This window comes from Patiria miniata, unplaced genomic scaffold (genome assembly GCF_015706575.1).
Source record: "Patiria miniata isolate m_02_andy unplaced genomic scaffold, ASM1570657v1 HiC_scaffold_20, whole genome shotgun sequence".
Classification (NCBI taxonomy): domain Eukaryota; kingdom Metazoa; phylum Echinodermata; class Asteroidea; order Valvatida; family Asterinidae; genus Patiria; species Patiria miniata.
Window position 1 is genome coordinate 24,873,475 of NW_024037059.1, and position 21,958 is coordinate 24,895,432.

The 21,958-nt window shown below is 40.6% G+C and overlaps 1 protein-coding gene across 1 annotated transcript; it reads left to right on the forward strand.

Annotated features, from left to right (window-relative positions):
• Nucleotides 1–1,600: 1,600 nt before the first annotated feature.
• LOC119727926 (receptor-type tyrosine-protein phosphatase F-like) lies at nt 1,601–20,651 on the forward strand. Its single transcript, XM_038200006.1, has 25 exons — nt 1,601–1,691; nt 2,294–2,362; nt 3,251–3,565; nt 4,386–4,682; nt 5,064–5,378; nt 5,781–6,071; nt 6,664–6,984; nt 7,432–7,547; nt 7,918–8,125; nt 8,515–8,614; nt 9,581–9,812; nt 10,198–10,237; nt 10,852–10,948; nt 11,174–11,226; nt 11,321–11,556; nt 12,088–12,166; nt 13,712–13,959; nt 14,057–14,144; nt 14,486–14,562; nt 15,583–15,619; nt 16,471–16,568; nt 17,066–17,191; nt 17,531–17,676; nt 18,021–18,156; nt 18,925–20,651. Exons 1-25 carry the CDS (start codon nt 1,601–1,603, stop codon nt 18,988–18,990), a joined length of 3,882 nt encoding a protein of 1,293 aa, XP_038055934.1. The 3' UTR covers nt 18,991–20,651.
• Nucleotides 20,652–21,958: the final 1,307 nt, after the last annotated feature.

Consider the following 21,958-nt stretch of genomic DNA (forward strand, 5'->3'; position numbering starts at 1 on the left):
TAGAACAAAACGCTCACTGTTTTAAATTCCAGATAGACTTAATGTTTGCCTCAGACGTTTAATACGGGCATGGACACAATGGGTCATCATGGGTTATGTGTACATTTATTATATGAATATTAGTGATCAGTATAATGGTATCATTGGTTGTTTGCCAACATTCTCCGAGTGCTAAGGGTGGACAAATACTTGTTTTAAAGTAGACCCAAATACCGCTATGTCCCCTTTATGCCCATGTCGTCTATCATTATCATTGTCATAAGTGTTTACCTTTATAAAACACAGTGCACCGATCGTATACGAATATTGTCAACAGAACGAAGTCCGATTAGGCCAAAAAAAAAAATACTCGGTCTCTTGTCAGACCAAAGTTCCGGAATTGATGCGGCGACGCGGCTTTTTTTTTCAAGCTTGGATTGTACAGATCAGACAAGGTGGGGTACTATTTTGCTTTTTTTGGTGTCCTCATGTACATTGGTGTCCTTCATAATTTGCCTTGGTGCCCTCGATCATTTGCCTTGGTGCGATTTCCCATTCCTTGGTGCTGTTTGGTAAAAAAATAATTGAGGAGGTGCGGCAATAGAGGGCGCTGTTGGAGTTACCGCGGAACATTTTGGAAAAAAAAGATTGACGCGCATGATTAAAATCGACGCGTGCGCTGACCAGAGACAGCCTTTTTTGGGGGGGGGGGGGCCTTATGCTATATGCAACTACATAAAACGCACGCTACGTATCTCCGAGGGTGTTCTTTGTTTAAGTTAAGTTACAACAAAGAATGCACAAACGGTTCGATCATACGTGGCTGTGATACAAACCCTTGCATTCTATGCATTAAAATAGGCGAACAAGTTCAAACCAATCCCAGTTTGAAATTATGGTGACGGTTGTGGTGGCCATTACTGGGATGCTTCCATGCCTGAATGCCTACCTGCATGTATATAGGCGGATCCAGAAAAACACTTTTATTGCCCCCCCCCCTAAAAAAAATTTGGTCCCAAAAAAAGTAGGTCCAAAATTACGGCTTGGGGTTTGGGGTCCGCTCAAGGGCCCCGAATTTTTTTTGGATTCTAGATGCGCTGTGGTACTGGTGCGATCTGAGGCAATTTCTGACCACTTTAACCAATTTGTTTTTGAGGAAATGATGGTGGTGTACGCAGTACCGGAACAATAGGAGGTACCCCACAAGGAATGCCCACTGACTTGTGGAATTTCCAAGGTGGGTTGATATGTCGCAAATGGAAGAGTTTTAGAAAAGGGATATTAAGTCCGAATTTCAGCCCAGGACATTAACTCTGGGTAAAATAAGAGCATTTTGACATTAGTGTGCGACGTTGCAAAATTTTAGTACACGAGAAAAAAGGAAGTACCCCACTTCTATGCCTATGTAAGCGTGCGTGTGCTAACACAAAATGAATGGACTAAACCGGCCCTTTCTGAATACCACATGCATGAGAGACTTTTCAGTGAATTGGCGTTTTAAATCAATTGAATAGAATGGTGTGCGCTCTAGGACAAGCTTTATTTGACTTGCATTCTCCAATTCCACTTTCCTAGTCCGATTCTTTTTTTAATTAATTTGATGAATAGAGCGACGGCCATAATGGGTAGTCGTCATCTGGAGAGATTCTGTGGATTCAAAGCGAGGCTGGTGGGCTTTGGTGTCATCCTCATCATGATCTTCTCGTTCTCATGTAAGTTACATGTATATGAGCCTGCAGGCTCAAGATTTGAAATTGAGGTTTTCTTTAATCTTAAAGTAACTTTTGATTGGGTTTACTCTACGCTGAGGTCATAAGTAACCAACTACAATCGAGAAATAAATATCCCCTTTATCAAAGTAAGATTTGTACTCGAGCGGAATTGAACATTCTATTGGTGTGAGGAGGAAAAAAACATTGTGATTACTGCGTAAGCTAAAGAGTCCAGTAGAAATGAAATGGGCACCGTTCACAAGAACCCCCTTAACGGAAAGAAAGAGAGAGTTAGGGGAGACCACAGGGGGAGATATTTGAACACAGGGCTCTCGAAAGTGGTACAAAAACACGTCCGTCTCTTATTCGCGCGGGAAGCCCATGGTGTTTGACTTAAATGGCATATTAACGCATTCTGTACTTACAAAAAAAACCCACGAATTTTCGTTTCGTTCAGCAGTTTCTTTTAGTTCAAATACTACGGCTGTGACATAGCAGATTATTGATTTATGCCCCCAAAAAGTCGGTAAGGTAAAAATAACGGCTTTTATGTATTTGCACAATTCAACATAAGCTTTTTTTTTATATAATTTTGTGCACAGGTCTGCGCCATAAAAAAGACAACTCTGTAACGATCAGGACAAAAAAGTTTAATGGTAGTGATTGTTCAGGTATGATGCAGTAAAGATTATGTGTACATTTGCAAACATTCAAAAACAAAAATAAAAAAATAATATAGAATTGCCTTACTCAATTGTAAACAAATACAAGGATTAGGCGTCCTGTGACAGTATTGCGCTTGGTGTGCTGCCAATTTGAGGAATAAGGAATTACCATAATGTCCTTGCGATGGTTAGGACCAAACCATTTCATATTTTCCAATACGATAAACCGGGATCGTATCATAAGAGGATCCGATTCGAAACGTATTATTGCACATTTTGGAAGGTAGAGCATCTAACAGAAACCTGGTGTCAAGAAAAATGAAAATGCATTTTCACAGTTTTCTCAAAAAGTTTATTACTGAGCTGAAATTTCGACAGGTTATTTTGTTTTCATAATTTGCGTCACATTTATTGTATTGTTATTCCTGGAATCAGGAACAATACTCGGTTTTTGTTTTGGCAAATGGTGTCCATTACCGTCCAAATCAACATTGACAGACGAATTAGGTGAGAACTCTGTAAAATAATTTGCCAAAAAGCTTTTGAACATGCGTTTCCTTTTTAGAGGGCTCGGTAAATGTAGAAACGCTCATCTGTGTCCAATTTAACTGCGCCTTTATGTCCCATCAAACATATTTCTATTGACATTTTCATCTTGCCATTGGCAAGGGAATAATTATTTGTTACCTTTTTGGATTTAATGCTTATTTGTGTTTTGCCACAGTATTGTTATTACTGCATTGAATTGTTTTGCTGTTTGTATTCCCGGTTGTTGTTTTACTGTTGTTATTAGGATTGTTCTTTAAGCTTACCTTTTTTGTTACCTTGTTTAGTGTTCATGCATACATACATTGCCTACCATTTCTTTCGAATACTTGGCACACCCCTTTTCAGTTCCGTCTGCAGTGACTTCTCTCAGAATTGATGGTTCAGGATCATCAGGACGAATCAATTGGAATCCAGCCAGTTCCTCGTGTGCAGTCATTGATTACTCCCTGCAGTTTCGACTGATCAACCGTGATCAGTGCGATTATCGAAGTAACGAAAACTTCGCAACTGTAGCTACGACGGCGGGTACCAGTTATCTGCTGTCAGTAGCCGTATCGTCACTGCACTTCTACTCCACCTATAATATACGCGTGAGGGCGAGGAACTCAGCCGGTCTAGGAACCTCTAGCAACCAAGTTCAAATCATAACTCCCAAAGCAGGTATCAGACCAACAAAGAATGGCATTTGTAGCTGTTAGAATATGTCTGAATTTGTCGAATAGGCCAATACACAATTTAGAAATAGTTGTTTTGACAAAATAAAAAATAATGTTTTGCAAAATATTAACTACAGACGTCTGTAGCCTTCAAGGACCACCATTATTTTAACCAAGCAGTAGGCTTGTAAGGATTACCAAAAAAACCACCCAGAGTTGCAACTACCTCTGCTTACCATCCCGCTAAAGGCCCAATCCCGCCTGCATAGCATACCCATGTGAAATTGGTATTCGTTATGTATTGAGCACATTATAGAACGTATACAACTTTGCTGGTCCATAAAGGGGGCCAATTCGGGCACGCTTTCACTTCTATCACGGAGGCCCCATTCACTGTCGATAGCACTGAGTTAGCTATTTTTCAGACAATCCGTCATGGGGCTGTAGCTTTTCACAGAAGCTGACACAATGCTCGCCATAGAAGGGGGCTCGTCTAGCTACACGCATAGTCCTCTCTGTACTGACTCACACTGACTGTAGCTGTTACTTTTGAAATAGTCTGCTTGTTGGATGTTGAAGAGAGCCGGGCAGTGCTATCGTATAGCAGGAACCGTGGATGATTATCTGAGCAATAGCTTGCACAATGCTTTCGTCGCTGAAGGGGGTCTTCGTTATAGAATTGATAACGTGCCCGGAGTGGTCTATGGGCGAAATTTCTATTAGATGCATGCAAAGACTTTCAGTGAATCAGTTTAATAAAACGTGTGTGCTCTGGGACCAGCTTTACTAGACTTACCTTGTCTTGTTTTAATTGATTGTTTTAGCCCCTAATGCTCCACCTGCGAATATTAGACCCACCGGAATCTACTCCAATCGTGTGAGCTTGTCGTGGGATGAAGTGTCATGTGGAAGCAGACGAGGTGATATTCCTCAATATAAATACGAACTGAGACGCATGTCAGATGGGGATACGGAAATCCAAACCCTGTCAGCCAGATCCGTATCCTTCACAGGGTTACCATCGTGTACCGAGTATCAATTTAAAGTTGCCGCGCGTGGCAGCGCCTCCACTGTACCCGGACCGTACAGTAGTTGGATACAAGTTACAACCACAGCAGAAGGTGAATAGGAACTTAGAATTTGCAGCTTTTCATGTAATGTGAACTTTACATTCGTTTTACCGCATCCTTATTAGATACAGCGGTGGTACGACTGCGAGCGAGAAGGGTTATATTTTGGTATTTGGCGAATAAATGCGTACCATGGAAAGGTGGAGTTCAGCCTTATGGGGGGGGGGGGTAATCATCAGTCGATCAAGGGAACAGGCTCTTACTCTTGTGTATGTTCGTCACTCGAGGCAAGTGTAAGATGTTTCTTATACTGATGTGATTTGCTTACGCTCTGCGGATGCTGTTGCTGTTGTGCTGCCTAAATTACACCAAACAACTTGAACATCCTGAAATTCCCATGCACGATACTTTTCTTGTCTTTACTCTCCTAAGCTCATGGGCCAGTCAGTAATGTTGATGCAATAGCCTTGACGGACTCCCCTTCTATTCGAGTCACGTGGTCCCCACCGGATACCATCGGGAACCGCTGCCCCCTCCGCTACATCGTCGAGTACAGATTAACCGTCAGAGACCAGTGCCAATCCATCGACCAATCCCAACCATTAGTCGCCGCAAACCAGACGACCGTTTCCACAACGATCACTGGTTTAGACGGATACTCCACCTACGAAGTGTGTGTCAAGACGTGGAACAAAGAAGAATACAGTGTGGAGCGATGTGATACTACAACTACACGCTCTTCTCCAGGTACATGTGGTTAGAGAGGCATCGCGGAAGCTAGCTGCGATAAAGTAAAACAGTGATCACATTTTTTTTGCCTGCCCTTGCGATAAAAGTGCACGCATGCTCAGAATCAATAATAACGTAACAAACGAAAGAGTGTAACATTTTTGTATAAACACATGGTTATATAATTGTTGGAGGCACCACTATACTGAATAAATTAAATAACCAGCAGGTAGTCATCAAAGCATCCAACCCCAGAAAAGGTGATTTCTCAGTGTATGCCTACATTAGGCTCACATCGCCTTAAACTCAAAGAACTGCGCTTTTTGATCAACAGGTTGATATTTTACCAATGTTGGCCAATTTTAGGTTTTGTCCATAAATACGATTTCGTTTTCCTGTCACTTTTTTGTATTGTTTTAGCCCCTACAGCTCCTCCATCGCATGCAACATGCACCGGGATCTTCACAAATAGCCTGGACTTCGCCTGGGATGAGGTACCATGTGGTAACAGAGGCGGCCAGATACTAGAATACAATTACAGATTGGTACCTGCGTCGGGTGGTAGCTCACTTACCCAGACAATAACTTCCAGATCTGTAGTTATTAACGAAATCTCCTCCTGCACAGAGTTTAATTTTCAAGTTCAAGCCGTAGGAACGAACGGCGAGGGGCCATACAGCAATGTGATTAGTGTTACTACCGCAGCAAAAGGTGATTCACTCAATGATCATTGTCTACGAATTCATGATATATCATATCAGCCAAACACTATCAGTTTACTGTTGTTTTATTTCATTAGTCTTGTAAAATTGTAGTGTTAGTCATCAAAAATGCTTGTTGCTTTACGATCGTTGCTTCAATGGTAGTCACACAATGTAGTTAATTAATCCTTCATGCGCGAACTACAGAGGGCGCGCGCTGTGAAGCCTGACAATGGAAACAAAGATTTTACTTCGAAAATGGAAGACTTAGAAAAATGTAAAATGTATTCATCTCGCTGGATTCACGTGGCCTTGCGTTGCATACGTCCCGATGACAGATACACAAAGAGAGAACAGCATATTCTTTGTTGTCCTCGAACGTAACACCTTTTGTTAAAAACGGCCCTTGAACGAAAGTCAGTGTGCTTAAGCTTAGTCTATGGGAGAGCGTTATATTAAAGGAACAAAGGGAAAGACAATGCCCTGTCCTCAAACGTAATGGTAAAATACGACTGCGTGTACTCTCTCGTTAACAATCATTACCGCAAAATGTTTTTACCAAATGGATTTGTAAAGAGTCTATTTTTTGTCGAATTATCCAGCTCACGGACCTGTTAATGCTCTTGGTGCAACTGCTCTCGCTAGCTCCCCATCTATCCATGTAGCGTGGTCCCTGCCGGATACCAGTCAAAACAATAACTGCGCTTTGTACTTCATCCTCGAGTACGAGTTAATCTCCAGTGACCTCTGCGATCCCATTGCGCATCCCAGACGCATATTTGCCGCTAACCAGACATCAACATCGACAACCATCGCTGGTCTCCAGGCCTACTCTACCTATAAAGTGTACGTAAGGACATGGAACGTAGCGGGTGATGACGGTGAGACGAGACACGTTGTCACGAACACAAACTCTGATAAAGGTAACACACAAAAAACTAAAAATACGATACAAAGAACAGCAAGTTTTTCTCGACGTGTGCCATAAGGGTTTGTACACGAATACTTGAGGACTTGGCTCAGATCCTCTGGTTATTATTATCACAGGGAACCCATTGTTCCAAGTCCTCGAATATAAAGGATAACAACATAACACACACACGGATGGTGTATATGGGGTACTTGCATTGTTCTCTTTTTACCTCTTTCTTTTTTAGAATTACCCTTAGTGGGCACGTCTTACACGAAAACCCGACTTGTGGGGCATCGTTGTTCCTCTTTGTTTAAGTACCCCCACAAGTACCCTCTCGTCAAACACGTCATACACACACAAACAAACAAATAAAATTGCAGAACAGTTTTATTGTCAAATAAATGTTATGAATTATAACACTAAAAATAATTCCTGTTGACTTATTTCATTTCTTTAGCACCATCAGAAGGTCCGACAACTATCAAAGTTACGTTGAGGATGCGGCACAAGATCGCATTCACGTGGGAAGATATACCTTGCGGCTACAGACACGGGCAAATTATAACATACCAGGTGATGTATTCAATACGTCATTACAGCACTCCTCACCGTTGTTGCATGGAAATGTTAACTTTCTATTTTACTTCAATCAATCGATTTTTCGAAATGACAAATCCTGAAAGCACTGTGAAACTGTTTGATTTCGAAATCAGGTTTTATCCTTTCGAACTATGCGTAAACGTCCATATAGTTTTTACTCACTGCACAATGTGTAAAAAGAAACTCCTCTTGAACCACGAACAAACTCAAGATGCAACAAAAGCCAAATTTGCTGTATGTGGTGTGCAAGGATTTATATTCCAACACAGTTTTCTGTATTTAAAGCTTAAGAATGCATTAAATACATCGATTTTTCATTATTGTATTTCAAATTCAATTTTAGATAAGGCTCAGGGTACTGCAAAGGCCATACAAACTCGGTTTCACACCCGATACCACTTACAAGCAAGTCACCGTACTAGCATCCTCCAAGCTGTACAGCACAAGTGTTCTAGAACCATCAACAAAATACGAATTTCTGGTAGCTGGTGTGAACAATCATGGAGTTGGGACGATGGCAAAGATCGAAGCTTTCACATCGGTTGAAACAGGTGTGTCACGCCCTTCCCTGACGTGATTTCATACCAACTGCATACCCTATGCTGCCTTAAGGGTCATGAGTAAAAACAAACACAAGCTTACTTGGGAGGGACTCGAACCCATCCATACTCCTGCTTACTAGTGCAGACAGCAGTGTTTAGTAAACTACGTCGGTTAAAGTCCGAAAAGTTCATCATACAAATAGTTACCTATATACAATTTGTTTTCGTATTTACCGAATCATTCTCAAATGAAATCAACAAAGATTAATTGTGCGCTGTTAACATTTTCCTCAAAAGCCACATTATAATATAAAAAGTATACCATGAGAATGTACAATTTACTCCACTTGTTGTTTTACCGATAATAAGTATTTGTATTGTGTCGTGGCTATGTACAGAAATGGACACCCCTCCCCCGCCAAATACTGATCCCTCAAAGTCAACCAATTCTACAGTTACAATTAATGTGGATCTACCACGCACATCTCAGTACGTAACGTAAGTATACCCTGGAAAGAGTACACTTTATAATTATTGGTATAATTCCTGAGACATTTTTGTGGCTTTCATCAATTTGTGCCATATTTTCAATGGGGAGCGCTGATAAAATCCTACAATCAGGCACACTATATTAACGGAAAGTGTACAAATGCAACCTTCTCACGACTATTTATTTAGGGGGAGACCGTTTGCATGTACGTCAGATTCTTACACTTTGCTAGTGCATTCTTTTTTAATGGATTTTTTCATTCTTTTTTTTTGGGGGGGGGGCTAGACTAATATTTTTTTTATGGAGGGGGGGGGGGGCGTAAAACCGCCACTGACTTACCTGCCATGGTAACTGGTTTCAACTGGTTCATGTTGACTCAAATTACAATGAATAGTTCAGAAATGGTTTGTTCAACTGGCTTTTAATAGTTTAAAACTACTTGAATTTACACATTTATACCGGTTGAATCAAACATATACCAGTATGAGCCACCAACCACTGTTGCAAGCAGTTGACATGGGCAGAACATCGGTTTCAAGTGGAATTTTGAATTCTTTCGCAGCCTTTACCCAAAACGCCGTCGATGACGATGTTACACCTACTTGAAGTTTGAGCTCTCACTATCTTGCGAAAAATTTGCATGTCTCCTACAAAACGACATTTTGTTCATTGCATTTCTATAATACAAAAAAGGGGGGCAACAATGGTGATGTTGTATGAGTAAGGTGCCTTTATGGTGATGTTGTATTAGTAAGGTGCCTTTATGGTGATGTTGTATTAGTGAGGTGCCTTTATGGTGATGTTGTATTAGTGAGGTGCCTTTAAAAAATCATTCACCTGAAATATGCAAATCGGCCATCTTGGAGGCTGTTTTTTTTTGCTGATCGATCTTATTATAATCTACTAGACTCCGATTCACAAATCGCCGTATCATTATAAACCCTTTATTACCTTTGCGTTTCGGTTTTGTGTAGAGGCATCCAAATTGGCGTGAAACAAGTGCATTCAAATATCGAGGCAGACACCACACCATCTAAGAACGACTTCGTGCCGGACTATGTAGCAGGGGAATTGATGAAAGAGAACCTTACTGAAACGTTCACCGTGGGTGACGGGAACACGTACGGTACATTCTACAACCGGCCCTTACAGCCCAACACCAAGTATGACATTTATCTGGGGTCAGTCAGCAGGATTTCAGATATGGTGAGGAGAATGAAATTAACATGTAATACGTAGTGGGAGGGGGTTATGTGGCCTCAGGGTTCAAGATTGTGACTCATGATCAGTGGGCAAGGAGTTCAAATCGAGCTGATGACCACGTGTTGTGTCCTTGGGGAAGCCACTTTACACCCACCTGCTTTTCTCTTACCAGAAGTATACGGTATCAGTTGGGGAGTTGCACCTGCGATAGACCGGCATCCCATCCATCTGGGAATATAATATCATCAGTCGTTCCATGTCAAGGAAACAGGAGATAGACATCGCATGATTAAGTTAAATTGACTTTACACAGGATTAAAAAAAATTACATTAAGGGTATTCAAGAAATCAACATCTTCTTTCGTGTCTATTGTTTGAACTTTCACAGGAGTTTGCAGTTACGTGGGGAGATCCAGTGAGGGTGAAAGGTAAATACGTTGACATATTAATATTATGGTATAAATTGAACCGTTCAACCAAATGACATACGTTTTTGCCGGTTATTGCAAGATTGGTATCTATTGGCGAGTTTGTCAACACTCCGCCTTAATCGTACACAATGCATGCATACCAAAGAAAGAAAATTGGAATACAGATCACAAGCATATTGATTCAACCATAGGTTAACCTAATTGTTGTCAATAATAAAACTGAGCAATGCAGAAAAACCACACATTTTCGCCCTGAAACGGCCTTTCTATTTTGATAGTAGTCTCGGTCTAAGACTGGACTTGGATTGCATTCCATCAATCAAACGGGCCCGGACAAGCGCGCGCCTTTGTGGCAGTTGATGTCGCTACAGTAACAAGATGATTAGAATCCACTCTTGGCAACTTTGGCAACGCTACCTTGGAAATGCAAAGCAAACCTCACATACTCACATTTGCATAAATTGACGGCGCTTGCAAGGAGTCACGACCGGCTGCATTAGAGGAATAATATCATCTCCCGTCTTGGACTAAGATTATTTTGATGGCAGCAGATGCATTAAGCTCTTTCAATCGACACCTGGTAATGAGGGCTTTCTATTTCATTTTGTCAGTGAGGGATGACTATGTTTTCCCAGTCGTTGCCGTGCTGGTTCCCGTGCTGATTGTCATTCTCCTGGGAGTCGCAGTCCCTGGAGCTATCTTCATGAGGTTAGATTTACAAAGATATAAGCCCATTTCAAGATGGAGTCAATACATTTCAAGATGTTGTTGCAGTTATAGTCATTCGTATTATTGGTGTCATTGCTGTGTCATTGCCGTTTTTCCAGTTCTGTTTCTGCTTCTGTTGGTGCCATTTTCATGTCAATCTACAGCAAAACGTCTAATTTCATCTATGTTATGCGTCTCTGTTTTATATTTATGTCATGATGCCAGAAAGAGGCTTAAGAAGACACCAGAGGACGATGCTCGATTTGTTGCAGTCAGTGGTGAGAAACGTTTTCTTTTCCCTAGATTCCATAGTATTAATATTAAATTAAAGAATATTCATCTGCTGAAACATCTGTTTGTTTTGTTTTTAAGATGACATCCAGCTTCAAGATTTCCCAACACGACAAACCAACTCGAATCCCTACTACAGGGACATCAGAGAAGAACCCGCGTACGAACCCGTGGGAAACCGCTTTGGTTCTCAGTCTCAGAATCTGTCTGCTGATGATCGGGCGGGAAAGCTCCTAGGACAGGAGAAGACACCGACGCCTACCAAGGCGAAGATGGTGGCACCTACAAGAGACGGTCGCTGCGAATATCCATATGAGGTGGGTTATTGGAATATTAAAAGGGGCAATTAATGCAGAGAAATGGGGATGAGGAATGAACGAAGATCCGTGGTTTAGTTTCAACTGAATTCAATATGTTGGGCAAGTTCATAGTAATTTACTAGCAAGTTTGGGGTCATGTTAGACTTTAACGGTACATTCAACACATGATATCCATACCAGCTAAATGAACAAGGAGGTATAATGTTAATTAAAAGAGGTAATGCAGGCCAGCATTTCTATAGAAATGGCGCTAGAATTGAGATGAGAACATTTAATTATAACATTAAGAACTATCAAACTACAGTGCTTTTTTTCATAATATGATATTTGATATGAAATCGAATCACAAAAGACCCCGTCACGTTTTGGCAACAAACATAAAAACTATTAAATATGTTTTTCGAGCAGAAAACAAGTTAATGAAAGTCTCTCGCGACAGAGGATGTAAATCAGGCCTACCTATATAATCATGAATAGCTGTCATATTAAATCAATATCAATTCAGTCTTATTCTTTTTTCATTCTTAGAACATGCCAGCTGTTTTTCTTGACGAAGTTACAGTAGACTCCAAGGAGAAGAAGATTGCTGACAAAAATATCACCTGTTGTAAGATGTTTTTTCCTTTTTTTGTTGTTTTCTATTAAGATTTCCAGCACTTAACGTACGGCGTGAAAGCAGGAATTGTAGAAATAAAATAATCTCCGATTGCACCATGTGATTTGGTAGTATACCATATATATTTATACCTTTTTGATACCGTGACCTTTCATTACAGGAGTTTTGAGACTTCAAAACTCGATATATATTTTTAAGATTAAAGATTCTATGTATTCGATGTATAGTAAATCATCATTGATTGAGTACAAACACAAATTCGTTACAGGCGCGTATAGGACTCATGGTAATAACCAGAAAAAAGAAATTGCCGATTCAATGAGAAAAACCTTGCCTAAAGTGAAGAATAGACTGAAACCAACTTCCCTGTAAAACTATTTCGCCTGAAATGGTATCGTACGAAACAAAACGGTCATTGAAGGTGTTTCTAAAGTGTGCCCGTGGGCACATCATGCCGTGAATCCTCTTTTAAAAGAAAACCCGACGAGGGGCCTTATATTCGAGTGTTTCATCAAGACTGTACCAGGGCTTGGGATCTCTCTTATCTCAAAATTTGTATCTCCTAAGCACCAGATGAATGCCTTCCACCAGGAGGGAACAATTAGTATTGCTTGACTTAATGACTTGTTTGGCATACCTGAATCACTTAATTTTTTTCGGGTAATGAAACCATGTTTTCTTTCTTTGATCATTGAAATTGATGCACAAACAACCAAAATAATGGCATTTTTCGCCTGTGCATGTATGTATAAACATGTGAGGGGTTTCCAAAAGGTAGACCCAGCGAGAAGTAAACTGTACTGTTTGTGGACTGGCCTCATGTGGTGTAACTCAGGCGCGGTTCTAGAACCAATATTTTTGGGGGGTTAGCAGGGTGGATCCGGAATTTTTTTCAGGGAGGCGTACTAATGTAGACCGGTTATTTTCTCCAGACACTTAGGCCTCCGAAAATGAATAGGTGGGGGGGAGGGGGGAGGGGGAGGGGGAGGGGGGAGGGGGGAGGGGGAGGGGGGAGGGGGAGGGGGGGGGGAGGGGGAGGGGGGAGGGGGAGGGGGGGGGGGCTCATGCCATATTTTCAATGGGGAGCGCCAATAAAATCCTAAAATCATTAACACTGTATTAACTACAAATGCACCCTTGTCACGACTATTTCTTTAGGGGGAGACCGTTCGCATGAACATCGCAATCCTTCTTTTTCTAATGCAATTACTTTTTACGGAATTTATTTTGGGGGGCTAGACAAAAATTGTTTGGGGGGGGGCTAAAGCCCCCCCCCCCCCGCCCTTAGCCCCCCTTAGAACCGCGCCTGGTGTAAATGATTGCCTTAAGGGATTAACCTGATAATGTAACACTGGGCTCACTCAGACATCGAAAGCCTGGTAGGGCCCAAGGGAAATTCACCTCATCGTTGTATTAATTTGACGATATTTGTAACATTGGCTTGCGAAGATTACCCACCCAGTGTAACCAATGATATACTTCTGGAGAGTGACAGCGCAGTGTGATCATTTTGTTATTTTTTTTCCAACAATGCAGACGGAGCCGAGTTGAAAAGTAACCGCCCCAAAAAGGGAGCGATTATCTACGACACACCTAGGTTCGCTGCACGTTCCAAGCCCAAGCCCCCACCAAGAACCACGAAGCCAGTTATTACAAAATCCATCCAGTCTGCGATCACACGTGGAGCCTCTGATGCTATACCTGTGGACAGGTTTGAGGACTACGTCCGCGCGAAGAAATCAACGTCTTTTAAGAATGGTAATGGCTTCCTAGAGGATTATGAGGTGAGTTAATGCTGGGTTAAATTATGCGGAAAATATCTCTAAAAATGTGTTAATTTCGTGAATTTGAATTACTTTGTCTGAACCTCTGGTTTTTCAGAAAATGCCTACTCCAGTCAAGCATCCGTGGTCTGTGGCGAAGAAACATGCAAACAGAGAGAAAAATCGCTATGCAAACATACTCCCATGTAAGTGGAATTATAGGCCCTATATTACATTGAGATAACCGTAGATGGTCATGTAATGCACCTAACTGTACTTTAGAAACTGAAAAGAAGCCCAAATAACCAACAACATTTACCCAATATTTACACCGTATTCAAATTTTTAGAGTCACCTGCAAACTGAGTTTTTCACAATAGTACATAGGCCTTATGGGATAAAGAATTCAAAACACTATTTTTTAGACAATAAATACACGGCAACTACAGACAGGTCACAGGAACTCATTGTGTACTAATAATCTAGAGAATTAATTTAGGATGAATATGAATCTGTCATTTCCTCTTTTTTCATTGCTTAATTGTAGATGACGAGACTCGAGTTGTGCTGGAAACAGTAGCTGATGACCCCAACTCAGACTACGTGAATGCTAGTTACATTAACGTAAGTGGCCCGTACGATACCCCAAAAGATGCCTTATTTTTATCACAAGTTAAGTTTCAATTTGGGCCTTTATTCCATCTGTAGGAACCAATATTGAATTGTCAAGGTCAGGCAGATTTCCTAGACCTCATCTCCATCTGCATTTACGGTGAATAAAGGAAGACTTATTCATACCATGTGACCGGTTCAGGTTCCACCTGCACTTCGGGTCAGATTGAGCTGACACTATTCTTGGTTAATGACGTTCATCCAATGAGACATACATGCATTCGTGAGGGTCCCAGATCAGATTTCACCTGAAATTCGGGTCAGATTGACCTGACTATATACGCTTGGTCAATGACGTTCATTCCATGTGCCATGCATGTACTCGTAAAGGTCCCGGGTCAGATTTCACCTGCAATCCAGGTCAGATTTGACTTGACAGTATACTTAGTCAATGATGTTCATCCCATGTGCTACATATACTCGTAAAGGTCCCAGATCAGATTCCACCTGCAAGCTAGGTCAGGTTGACCTGACACTTTACTGGGTCCAAATGACAAGACAGAATGTGGTGTAGAAATAACAAATAAAGGAAATTGGCGATTTTGTTTCAAATTGTTATGTAACTGGTTCGTATCACATCCTTCGTTCGTACCTCTCGTCCTATCCATGGGTCCCTCTCAGTTAGCCTTTTGGAGATACAGTTGACACAATATGAGGACGCTATCATAATCTCTTTTCAAGGAACCCAAATCTATAGACTCCAAAGACTGCCTGCTGTTGTGTTCACCAAGTCTAAAAAAAGAGCTGTTTAGAGTGATATTAAAACAACTGGAAGATTGTTAAACATTATCTCTGTAATGAGACTATTAAGTATGAGGTAATCATGTCGACCATAAATTCGAGTGATTTTATTTCCTTTTGTGAGTATGTGTGGTTCTTTTCAGAACAACACATACTCACAAAAGAGATGTATTCACATGGTGCTACCGCAAACTTATCTTGTCTTGATTTTATTTCCATTTGTCTTTCTAGGGTGTCAATGAGCCAAGGAAATACATTGCAAGTCAAGGTGCGTACAATCGTGGACTTCAAACCTGAGGGGTTATGGTGTATATCATCTCTTTCATACTGTTTTTCCAAATTTGTGACCCGGGTTTGCCACTTAGCACTTAGCCGGTGAAGCCAAATGGAGACCACGCCGGGTTTTGGAAAATTCTGGTAACCGTCGTCAGATTCAAAAGAATACATGACGCAGCAAAACTCGCCCCTCGTACTTGATGCACAACATCGTCATTGAATTTCAAGTTTTCTAAACGCAAGTAATTGATATTTTTTTACGAACTCAGTTTTTAGATTTGTATAAGCAAGGTGGGTAAATAAAACCCATGTACAATGTACTTGGAAATACGTGGGCTCTATCCGAGATTGTCGACGAAATACATTCGGCAAACTTCGGCATTTCTGGAAATGGGAGGCATTCCTCCTGTTTTAGTCACATGCCGTAGATTTATTTTGTATAGATACTAGCGGCTACCTGGCCTAAGATACATCAGGAATAGTTAGAATCTTTTGGTCTGGGAACCAGAATAAAAACCGTCTTGTGTACCGAACTTATAGAATTCCCTAGCATTTTGCATGGGAAAGGAAACGACGGTAGCATTAGCTATCCAAAAAAATAGTTACCACTATTGTGTTATGCATTGATGCACTGGCAGTTGTAGCATCTCATATAAACGTTACACAATCATTTTCCTCAACCCAGCGTAGATTTTCAGGGGACTGAAAACATATCCCATCAAATTAGTTGGCACTGGTATAAAGTGTATACCGACACATTCATTTTTGGTGACCTTTTAAGTCTGTCATTAAGCCTACATTAAAGGTTTCAGAAAAGTAAAATGTCTTTGTGTCACGTTTAAGGTCCTACCAAGGCATCCGTAGCTGACATGTGGCGCTTGGTTTGGCAAGAGAACGCATCCAAGATCGTCATGTTGACCAACCTACGGGAGGGCGTCAAGGTAACGTCACACTTGCTACTTGTAACTGATGTTTTTCTCCTATGCCTATTCCTTCTTGTATATGAGGACTCAGTTTGTGGTACTTTTGTTAAGAGTACTATTATGTCCTTTTTTTTTAAATTGAAGTTGAAACTGTGATCATGCTGCATACTTATTTATGTATTGTGTTTTGATTGATAATGGGACGCAATCAAAAAAAAAAATCCCGCCATTTGCGCTTTAGTCCGTAAGTCTGACGAAATCTGTGTGGAGAAAACACAATGCAGTGTTTTAAAGCATGCGTGTTTAAAAGCAAGAAACCTTCAGAAAGATATTCTTGAGAATCTCTTTAGACTCAGGTAGGGACTGAAAACCAGTCCCCACTTAAGATTAGGCAGGTTCGAACCCGGGCCACAGAGAAGGAAGGAGAGAAAAGAGAAGCTCACTGTTTTATGATAAAGAAACTTTTGTAACATAAAAACAGTTTTCTCTCATTGCGTTGTGGCTTTTGTTACCAGGACAAATGTGAGAAATATTGGCCTGATGATATAACTACTTATGGTAACATCACAGTCAGACTGATGAGCGAGACGACACATGCTGATTACGTTATAAGAGATTTCACACTCGCAATTGAGTCGAAGGTAATCAAAGACCATTCTCTAAGGCGGTGTCAGGATTTTGTCATAATTGTATTGTACAGCACTCACACGAGGTGAGTCTTTAATCAGTGTGGGCGAGACCACGTAATCGAAGACCAAGTCTGAGCCCGAGTTAAAGGGAATGTACATTATTGACTATTGCTGTAATTTTCAGAAATGAACTATTTGAGGGGTTATATAATAGATATTAGTAGCCGGTCACTCACTTGACAAGCGCAGTAAGTCAAAACTTAAAAAAGAAAAAAAAATCTGTCAAATTTGATATGGCTATGTGGCCATCACGTGTCAATGATTCACTTTGTTTGGATATACTGTTCTCAGAAACAACTCAAGAAGGTTGTACAGTTCCACTTGACAGCATGGCCCGCTGAAGGTTTGCCAGAAGACACTAGCAAAGTGATCAACTTCATCAAAACCGTCAAGCAGTTCAAGTCTGAGATGAATGGACCAATGGTGGTCCATTGCAGGTACTTCTTCTGATTCAAACTCACTCTATGGATGCCCCCGTTTAATGGCAAAAGCATGTGTCAAGCTAATTGTCGGTTGAAAAAAACTGACGACCCGGTTATTTTATTTTATTTTTATATTGGAATCCATTAGAATTCAGACAAAACGTAGGCAAGACGAGTATTATGAAGTACGCGAAAAAGAAATACTTAAGAAATTCTTATTTGGGGTGGGGTGGTGTGGGGCTATACAGCTTTGTGGGGGAGGGGGATGAGCTATGGATGTCTGTAGCCTCTTCTAGCTGTAATCACCCCTGTTTTGAAAGAGTTTTGATTTGATATCGAATGATATTCTGTCTTGACAGTACTGGAACCAGTCGAACAGGATTGTTCATTACTCTGGACGCCATGCTACACCAGGCTAAGACAGAAGGCAGAATGTGTATCGGGAACTTTACACGCAATATGATAGGCATGAGGATGGGAATGATACAATCTGCTGTAAGTATACATGTTCAATAGGGGAAACAAAATATATAATTAGGGGCAAAATAAGGCCACTCGTGAAAAAATGGCAACCGTGAAAAATAGAGCACTCGTGAATAACGGCACCCGTGAAGAAATAGACAGTCACGAGTGCCTTTTTTGCACGAGCGGCTTTTTTTTTGATGAGGCGTGAACATCGGCAATTGTGCCGCCGTGCAAAGCGCCATTTATTTTCCGATGATGCTCAAGATCGTCCGCTTTGAACAGCGCCCCCATAGACAGATGGTGTACAACCTCTAATCCCCACCCCCTTTTTGGTTTTACGGACGCCGGGTGACCGGTGGAAAAAAACCTGTCTACCTTTCCGCGCGGATGAGGTAAATGCCCTTGTGCACGTCTACCTCCAATCAAAATGACCTTGCTACGCCACTGGCTTTGTATCATGAAAAACGCCCCCTAAAGTCGGATGATGACCCCACTCTCCTAAAATTTAAAATCGTTCCCGGATTCCTTTTTCAAAATGAGAATTTTAAAGTTTAAAATAAAAGGACAAGTTAAAGATATATACAGAAACCCACGTTCTAATTATGACAATACGCCCAGAAGTGCCGTCACGTGCCAGACAAATTGGCCACCAAATAATGTTAGTAAAGAAATACCATTTCAAGGCATGAATACATATGTTTTGAAAATTTAAATTTGTATTCATATGTTGCACGGGAATGTAAATAACGTAATTGGGATTACGTTTTTATTTACATTTACATACTTTCATTCCTGCAGACCCACTATGAATTCATCTTTGATACCCTGTTGGAGGCATTCAAGCGTGATGAAACAACCATCTAGTCGACTCACCATAAGCAATGTAAGCGGAGGGCAACTCCCTGCTCCTTAGACCCTCGTGGATTTTGATCCCTGATTCTAAGTACGTGAATATACGTGCATAGCTTCAATCGCCACCTAGCGGTTACCGTTTAGACTCTACTGACTTAGTGTGAAAAAGGGAAAATAAAAGCATGGTTTCAACAAATTCGTATGTAGAAAAAATACTAAAGTAAAATTTTTCAGTTTTGAAAGAAAACGAAAACAAGTTTAAGAAATCTTTTATTGCACTGCGATAAATCTTTAGTTGCGCGAGAGTGCCCATCATTGCTTTTTAACTAAACAAGCAGCCTAAAGCTAGCATGCAACTCAGAATTAAAGTAAAATGGTACCTTGACATTTACTCGGAATGGTTTGAAAGTGTAGGTTAAAAAAAACAAGTTTGTAAATTTAAGTAGAGCTTCATGGTTGAAATATTTACCCCGAAACAAACACGAAACATTCTTAACAGTTTCGCTTCGTGGTTAATTTGTTATAAATAATCGCATCTTCTTTGAGTGAGACCTGATTGCTGGATTTCCAGAAGAGCTTACGTTGCCAGCATTCTGCCTTGGGGCACATTGCGGGTTTATGGCTTCTTACTAGGGCTGGATAGCTCAATTGGTAGAGCGCCGGGACGCATTTTTCCCAAACGACATCCGTATGGGGTGTACGCTATGACGCTTGGTATTTACTTATTAAGTGTGAGAAGAAAATAAAAGCAAACATGAATTCGAACTTAATAAAATTTGGATTTTATTTCCCTGTTTAAAAAAATCCTCGAAAGCCTGAAATTAGAAAAGAAAAAAATATTCGGGTAAAAATTATGATTTGAACCCATCCCTCGCGGTACAAAATAACGATCCTTTCCAACTGATCAATCGAACTGCAAATCCAGAAAATTCATGGTAATATATACCTGCGAACAAATCATAAAAAGAAATTGGGAAAAAATAACTCGCCGCCCAGACGGTATTCCGGAGCTCGAATGGTAGATACAACTTTTGCTCGAGTCAATTTCTGACATCACAAATTTGCTCATTTCACACAACATTTCGTCAGACGCTCAACGTCTGAACCGCATTGAAAATGTTACATTGAAGTACACAGTTTAATAGGCCATATCTTGTTTAGTTTAACATGTATTGCTGTAAATTAATTTTTCTGTGCCGATAACGAATAAGTATACATTTATCCAACGATATTTGTTGTTTTTTCGGAATATTCTCCAAATTATATTGCACTCAATAAGACATTATAATGTTCACTTGTTCAATTCAAATATGCAAGATATAAGGACATTTTTAGGATTTACAAGGTCTAGCATGCTTTGGTATGATATTTTGAAAATTTGTCTAAACCTTAAAGTCATATATAGTATTATAACCAAGAGCTTTTCGGAATTGCTTAGTGTGCAGTGCACGGTGTTGCTGTGATAGTCACGAGTTGTAAGCAGGGTTTATAAATGAGACAATTTGTTCTTATAAAAGAAATACTAGAAATGGTCGCGACATATATCGTGTGCTAGAAACTTGAGCCTGTTGTCTTGCAGATATTGGTGTGATTTTTCTTATTAAGTTACGGCAAAGATATATCGGTTGTCGAAGATCATTTGGTAATAAAGTCTCAACTTTGTTGAAAATTGTCTTATATTGTCATAATTTCCACGTATTTTGCTTAAAGAAAATAGTTGCATAATGAAACAGGTTCATAATAGCAAACAAATTGTACTGTTTAATTGAAGACAACGTTTATGTCTGAGTAATAATGGATTAAACAAGATTATGTTCAAAACAACGTTGACACTTCCCGGTACAACCTGTGCAATATTGTTCAACAGCTAGCGATGCAAACGATAATGCAAAGCGACACTTTTGGCAATGGTGATTTTAGCACTTGAATGGGTTTTCTGAAAGTATAATCAATAAAACGATTAAGTGCCCACTAAAAGAGATGAACTGGTTTTGAAGCCACAATGAGTAAAAACTATGCTGCTTCTTATTCCACCTCTGGTTTTTATTTTTACAAGCAATACACCTTCTTCTGGGTTGTCTGCATAACTGGATTAGCCTAAAATATAATTTGTGAGCTAAGTGGAGTTGAATTTGAGCACAAAGGGTTTGATGGCAACACGCCATTGACCTTTTTACTAAATAATTCACACATTTTGCATTAATGCGCATCAATGGGCCTGCCGGCAAGAAACGAAAGTGGTCCATTGAAAATGTACAGGGGTCCAAATATTCGGGTCATTTCTCTCAAGTTCTCTAGGATTTATCGCTTATTATTAAGAAAAGTCCCTACAATTTTCATAGGCATTACTTTCTTGGGTAAGTGGGTATGTTGGGGCACAGAATAAAAACTTTGGTGGACGGGTACACTGAAGTACGGAAGCTTGAATTGCCTTCCGAGATACCGCGTTACCGCGATAATTTATCGCAGAAATCCGGAAATCAAAGATAATTCCTTCCGCGATACCGCGTTACCGCGATAATTTATCACAGAAATCCGGAATTCAAAGATAATTCCTTCCTTGATACCGCGTTACCGCGATAATCATCACAGAAATCCAGTATCGCGGAAGGAATTATCTTTGAATTCCGGATTTCTGCGATAAATTATCGCGGTAACGCGGTATCGCGGAAGGCAATTCAAGCTTCCGTACTGAAGCACAAGGTTATTTTTTTTCAGTCGTGCGGAAAGGAGCCCTGCTGATTTCCTTTGCTCTCGTGCGCACGGCCACGGGACGAAAGCAATGTTTAACGTCTTAATGCTACGACATTTTGTTCAAACGGTGTTTCCAATTGTTTCTTCAAATCCATTTACACTAACGTGTGATATTCTCTGTTGAAAATCAGGCAGTGCACTCCTCCCTTCGCCCTGCATCGCCATAGTGCGACAGTCTCCTGCAGATGGATGGAGCATACCATTCGAATAGCTGTTTCAGAAGCAC